The 6824-nt window shown below is 35.3% G+C and overlaps 1 protein-coding gene across 1 annotated transcript; it reads right to left on the bottom strand.

Annotated features, from left to right (window-relative positions):
• Nucleotides 1-2029: 2029 nt before the first annotated feature.
• Nucleotides 2030-4847, bottom strand: LOC136827892 (rhodopsin-like). The gene is made up of 2 exons (XM_067085365.1): nt 4686-4847; nt 2030-3260 (listed from the first exon to the last, which is right to left on the bottom strand). Exon 2 carries the CDS (start codon nt 3258-3260, stop codon nt 2133-2135), a length of 1128 nt encoding a protein of 375 aa, XP_066941466.1. The 5' UTR covers nt 4686-4847; the 3' UTR covers nt 2030-2132.
• Between the last annotated feature and the right edge of the window lie 1977 nt (nt 4848-6824).

Below are 6824 nucleotides of genomic sequence, written 5' to 3'. Positions count from 1 at the left end.
AAACTAAACATTTCAGTTTTTAAATAACCAAATAAACTTTTAGAGCAGCGTGGGACTCTGGAGAGCTCAAAAGTCCAAGCCCATCGTCTTCCCCTTTCTGATATCTTCCCAAAGATAACACCGGGGGGATTAACTGAGCTGCACCTTTCCACATTCCTGTTTTCCGCTCCCTTCTCGCAGATTCGTTTTGTGTTCTAGAGTCATACGAGGGAGAAAATCTTGGAAGGGCATCCGGCTTGCAAGGAAGAGATGTGATGCTACCCCAAATGAGTCAGTACTGAGAGACGCATGGTCCAAGCTGGTCCTCCTTCCCAAGTCCTTAAGAGAGCTTCTCCACGGCGGACTTCCTATCACTTGTGATAGCCTACTAAGCACGCATTTATTCCGCCTGCCCAACTCTGCTAAAGGAAGGAAGAACCCACTCATGCTTTTACTAAAAGCATATACAAATTGCATCAGGTACAGTACGTCTGGAAACTGAGAGGACTTCACCCTTAATCTTCATATTTTTTCCTCCACCTTTTCACCTTTCATTATTCCTTCCCTTGCTAGCCTACAAATGCAGTGTAGAATCCTTGTAAAGTACTTTCTTGAATTTAAGTGAATTAATGAATAATTCCCCTGGCAGTAATAGAAATTAATTAATTACCTCCTCGAATCTTGTTCTTTATTATGTTCATACGATAGGTGTAATGAGGTGAATTTATACTCATCAGACATCTCCCTGCCTTTCAGGGTCAATGCCCAGTGTTAATTGACTAGTGCAAGATATCTGACACAAGTGTGCATGAATTCGACACCGACAATATCCGTTGTTGTCATCGGTAACTTATTTTGCAGAGTATTTCCTCAGTGCATTGATTCTATTTAATCGACTGATGCCGTGTATTCCCTTCGCTGTTAAATTTATTCTGTAAATTGTAAATAAACTAATATTTACTTACTCAGGCTATCACTCTGGCGACCTTAAAATTCCCCCTTTTCTTATTTATGATTCTGCGACCCCAGTAGCAAGGCTATCTAGAATTCCCAATATCTAAGATTCATGGCCTGCAAACATAATATGTATATATATATATATATATATATATATATATATATATATATATATATATATATATATATATATATATATATATATATATATATATAAATATATGTATGTATGTATGTATGTATATATATATATATATATATATATATATATATATATATATATATATATATATATATATATATATATATAAATTATATATATATAATTTTAACGAAATTTTACAGTGCAACTGGGAGAATGGAAGAGATCTAAATTTTTCACCGTATTAGTTGCCGGTTTTTTTCGAAGGACAAGATCCTCTGTTTGTTTTGTGTAAATACAAAAATGCAAATAATTTTTAACCAACAGAAAAATACTCTACTACAAATGAGAATCAAGGTTGGATTTAGAAAGCCCTATGGAAGAAAGTCCGGGAATGTTTCTTTTCTTCGTTTTTAAAGTCGATGTAATTTTAAAGAAAGGTAAGATGTAAGAACGTGTCAGATATGAGACAGCTTAGTGTTTACTGTTGGGTATTAAGAGCACAAGCTTCTATGCGAAAATAAAATACCCAGAAAGTATCAGAACCATAATCTTATTTTTACTGGCTTTCTACTTACTATCTTTAATAACAAGGATTGTGAAATGTTTATACATATTAACAGGAATCACAATTTCTCTAAAACCAAATAACTCAGATTCAGTGTATGCTGAAATTTCAAGTATAAATAATGCGTTTAAATAAGATTTTAATGGATTTATAGGGATGTAAATTTTAAATAGAGTTTATTCAAACTGAGCGAGGTTATTGAAATTATTTGTGAAACAATTTAAGCTGTTCCACTGTCATCAGTTATCTAAATTATCTGCATACAATATATATATATATTTTTTTTTTTTACAAAGACGTGTATTCCCTGAGCTGTAAAATGGTCACACAGAAAGTAAGCTTCAACTTTACTAGTAAAGGAAAGAGGCTCTGAATGATAATACTTTTGACTGCAGAAAAAATTATTTATTAAATCAAATTGAAATACATAGGAGAAATTAATTTTCAGAAAAAATAATTTGAATCAAAGTCCTTGTATCAAAAAATTTAAGAACTCTCTGGTGCCTTTTCATTGGTGGTGGCAGCAGAAGCAGTTTCACTGACTGTTTCATTGTTTTCAGTGGTACATGCAAGGCATGGAAGCTTCTTCTCCAAGGCTGCACGGTATTTGGGATGACTGATGGCATACACAATTGGATTGTAAACAGCGTTGGCCTTAGCAAATACAGAACCCCAGATGGTGTATACAGGAGAGACCAATTCTTTCTTGAGCATTCCACTCCAGTTGATGATGAAATAGGGTGTCCATGCAATGAACCAAAGGGACACGGTCATGAGGGCGACCTTGGCAAGACGGCATTCAGCAGAGGTCTTCTGGCTCTCTTCACTCCTGAGAGACTTGACTCCCATCTTCTTGGCCTGTTCTCGCATCTGTTTCTCGTGGTTGGCAACAGCCTTGATGATAAAGGAGTACAGATAGATGTTTAAGAACAGAGGGAGCAGATATACCCAGACAGAGTAGATGTACAGGTAAGAATGAGAGAATGCATCATCAGTAAGATAGTCAGTACCACAAGCAGTCAGGTTGCCTTCTGGTACATAGCGGTTCCACCCAAAGAAGGGGGGAAGACACCAGGCAATGGAAGCCACCCAAGTTCCACCAATTCTCATAAGGGCTCCACTGCTGGAGAGAGGGGTTCCAGAAACACCCTTAACAATTACATTGTATCGATCGAGAGTGATCCAAACCATGGACCAGATTGAGACACAGCCGAACAGGGATCCCAGGAACCCATAGACTTCGCAGAAGAATGCACCAAGAGTCCATGCTTGCCAGTAGCAGGTAATCATCATGGGTGGGAACATGGTGAACATCATCAGGAAATCAGAGATGGCCAAGTTGACAACAAGCAAGTTAGCTGGAGTACGGAGAGACTTGGTGTTCATGAATACCCAGACGACAACAAAGTTGCCAGAAATGGAAAGACACCCCATGACTCCAACCCACAGCCCTACCAAAGCATACCACAGTGGATTCAGAGGAGGATATTGGTACCAGTGAGCATCCACCATGTGGAGGATCTCCTTTGGTGCCATATCGACAACCGTGAAGTTCCCATAGGGGTTGGTTGAACTGAGGGAAAATTCTATTGGTTGATGGTTATTCCAAGACATCTGAAAAATAAAAAAAACTTAGAAATTTACTTGAAAAAAAATTTATCGTATTCTGAAGATTAATACGTCTATGTTTGCTTCAAGTAAGTTTCAATTAGCAAAATATTTTAGTTTACTTCTGCATGTTTTTATCAAACCGTACACGCTCTCATTTCAAAATATAATCTCAAGAATATCACACTGGCCATTGCAAATATGGGAACACTTGATTCACCACTATCATTTATTGCCATAGCTCTGATATGGTATGGTACAGTATATGTACAGTATATACTATAGTTGAAAATACTTTTATTTTATATCCCAGTGATTGTTTTCATCTGTAGTATGAAGATAAAACGATCATTGTTACCTCTTCGAAATCGTTTCTGCACTTTTTAACATGTAAGAAGTAATGAACATGAAACAAAAAATTACATAATGTACAAATGTACTGAAGACCATATGGAGGGTACTATTGCTAAATAATTTTATTTATTAATTGTTTTTTTTTTTTTTTTTTTGGTGGCAGGGTACACTTCTTTAGTAGCATTAATAAAGAGCGTTAAAATCAGGTTGGGTAAAAGCATCTGAAAGCCTGTACGTTTGATTATATGTAGGTACAGTTTTGAAAAAGAAACGATGTACTTCGTTACATCGTTCCTTTTTCAAAACTGTACCTACATATAATCAAACATACAGGCTTTCAGATGCCTTTACCCAACCTGATTTTAACGCTCTTAATTAATACTACTAAAGAAGTGTACCCTGCCACCAAAAATAAAAAAAAAAAACAATTAATAAATAAAATTATTTAGCAATAGTACCCTCCATATGGTCTTCAGTACATTTGTACATTATGTAATTTTTTGTTTCATGCTCATTACTTCTTACATGTTAAAAAGTGCAGAAACGATTTCGAAGAGGTAACAATGATCGTTTTATCTTCATACTACAGATGAAAACAATCACTGGGATATAAAATAAAAGTATTTTCAACTACAGTATATACAGTACATATACCGTACCATACCATATCAAAGCTATGGCAATAGGCTTATGCTTGGATGTGAAACAGCTAGCATAAATAGCAGCAAATTATATATCTATCGCTGGAAAGAGAATTTATCAAAGTTTTGCTGGTGTAATACAAATTTATAACTCAAATGCGGTATTTTTACGATTTCTTTATAGAACAGCATATTTATCTCTTTCATTTTACTTAGGCAAAGCAGCTCGTCACTTCGGAATAACAACATTAGTAAACGCTGTTGTTCTATACACAGACCAATTAATGCTATCTATGGATTTCATTGATGACTCATAAAATGTTTTTGCTTTTCATTTTAATGTGCAGTACTCCGCATTAATAGCAAAATGAATTTTTGGCTTACTATATTGCAAGACAAGTAGCAAACAGCTTGAAGAATTTTTGTATGAACTTACTTTGTTGTAACTGAAACAGCAGCTTACAACCACCAAAACTAGAAGATAATCTCGAAGAGCTACTTCAGGTGAGGCGGACTGACCAGCTGCTCCAGTGGCTGAGTTCCCAGTGGATTCAACTGTGACTGAAAACGCAAGATCGCTCCCGCTTTTATGTAGTGGCTGCGAATTGCGGAAAGACTTGAAGTGCTTCTGCACTATGTAAGGAATCCTTTCTTATGCCAACTCGGCAAAGGTTCGCTCTTCCTCGCAAGCATAAGAATAAAATGCTAACATCATCTTCTTTTCCTTGGAAAGACTATGTTGAAGATTTTCGATAATACCTAATCCATACTGCCGATAAAACTTACTATCAAATGGCCTGGAAATAAACCACTCGGATTTTCACAACGCCCAAATTTTCATATCTGCCTATTTCGTTTTGTCGTATTGGTCTCTCGAAAACAATATGAAAGGTTTCCTTGTGAACTCTCTTCTAGCATGTTCCTTTACGTCATCGTGTCCTGTTCTCTAAAAACTATAATGGTATTTCTTATCAATGTAAGTCAGTAAGTCATCTATTTTACCACATCTTACCAGTAATCCAACCTTGTGTCAATGAAATAGTGGCCGTAGAATTCAACTTGGCAAAAATTAGTAGGTAAACCACGGCCCTTTATCGTTATGAAATCTAAATAATAATGACAGACTTTTGCATGGGTTCAATTCTTTCTTATACTCAGGTATTTCTTATTTTAGGCATTTTGAGGAAAACCGGCAAGAAAATAGAAATCCGTGTCAAATTTCCATCAGGTCAAAATTACTTTTTAATGACGCCTGAGTCTGATATAGCCATTGGCGCTGGAAAGGACAAGTCCAATGGTGGAAATGGTTCAACAGCAAACGATCCCTAAGGCTCGCATTTTCACAATTAATTCTGAAAGTACTATTGTCACTATTATTTGTATTGTTATTTTTCAGCAAGAGAAAACTCACACGAAACAAGTCTAAAAGGCCAAAAGCATTCGAAGCAAGCTTTGCACAGAATTGAAGGCGCAAATGTGAAAAAAAGATAAGGAAATGAAAATATGTTGAAAAATAAATCAATATTTACACACAAGAAACAATATAATTCATAAAAACTATGGCGATAGGACACTGTGCTTTGAAGTAATGCTGCTCTGTCAGCAATAATACTGCCAGGAACATCATTATTGGACAGTGTTATAACGTGGCACATAAACAAAAATTGCGCACACGAGCTCTTGGGCGAAGGCACTGTGCTTCTACGTAGAACTTTCTTTTACCATCTTTTCAAACTGTGTCATTTATTCTTATTGCGTTTTCTATTTACAATTTAAGAACACCACTTCTAAGGCAGTCACAGTGCAAGATATTACAATTTAGAACAGAATAGAGTATAGAATTTAGGTCAAAGACCAAGCGCTGGGACCTATGAGGTCATTCAGCGCTGGTACAATTTAGAATGACAGGAAAGGTGTGATCAAATACCCTAAGACATTGTGTCAAAAACGCAGTCACAAAGAACTCAGGTTCGATATTGCATTAATACAGCACTTTACACTACTTCATACTTATCGAATCATGTTAACATTCTTGATTACAAAATGAAGGGTTGCTACAATATAAATCAGATCAGAATCTAACAGAGTACTAGGCTCAGATAAACTACATGGTTTCTAATTACGTTAAGGCTTTCAGAATTAGTCTTTCAGCTTCCGAAAGGAAAAAACATGAACACACATCCAATAGCTAAATATGCTATTAGCTAAGAAAAAGTTAAATGGTTTATAGAAAAATGGGATTTAGTTAGATGGATGGATGGAGTACGAAATTTAGGAACAAGCCGAAGCACTGGGACTTATTTTGGTCATTCAGCGCCGTAACGGAATGAAATAAATAACTTAATTATTAATGAAATGTAAATGAAGGTGATAACCTACAGGGAATGACAACGTAAAAACCATATTTCATTATATATAATAAATAATAGTGAAAAACTAAATAATAAAAAATAGTAAAATATAAAAATACAAATAAAAGTATGAATGTATACATACATTTGTATGCATTAGGTAATTGGTAGAATTAGATCTTAGTAAAATAAGTCAAATTTTAGAATATATATCAATCACTTTT

The sequence above is a fragment of the Macrobrachium rosenbergii genome, chromosome 42 (assembly GCF_040412425.1).
Source record: "Macrobrachium rosenbergii isolate ZJJX-2024 chromosome 42, ASM4041242v1, whole genome shotgun sequence".
Taxonomy (NCBI): domain Eukaryota; kingdom Metazoa; phylum Arthropoda; class Malacostraca; order Decapoda; family Palaemonidae; genus Macrobrachium; species Macrobrachium rosenbergii.
Note: the sequence above shows the minus strand (reverse complement) of the source record. Positions and strands in the feature narration are given on the sequence as shown.

Excerpts from the sequence above, each read along its gene's own strand:
- LOC136827892 (XM_067085365.1), bottom strand. The coding sequence starts at position 3,260 with ATGTCTTGGAATAACCATCAACCAATAGAATTTTCCCTCAGTTCAACC.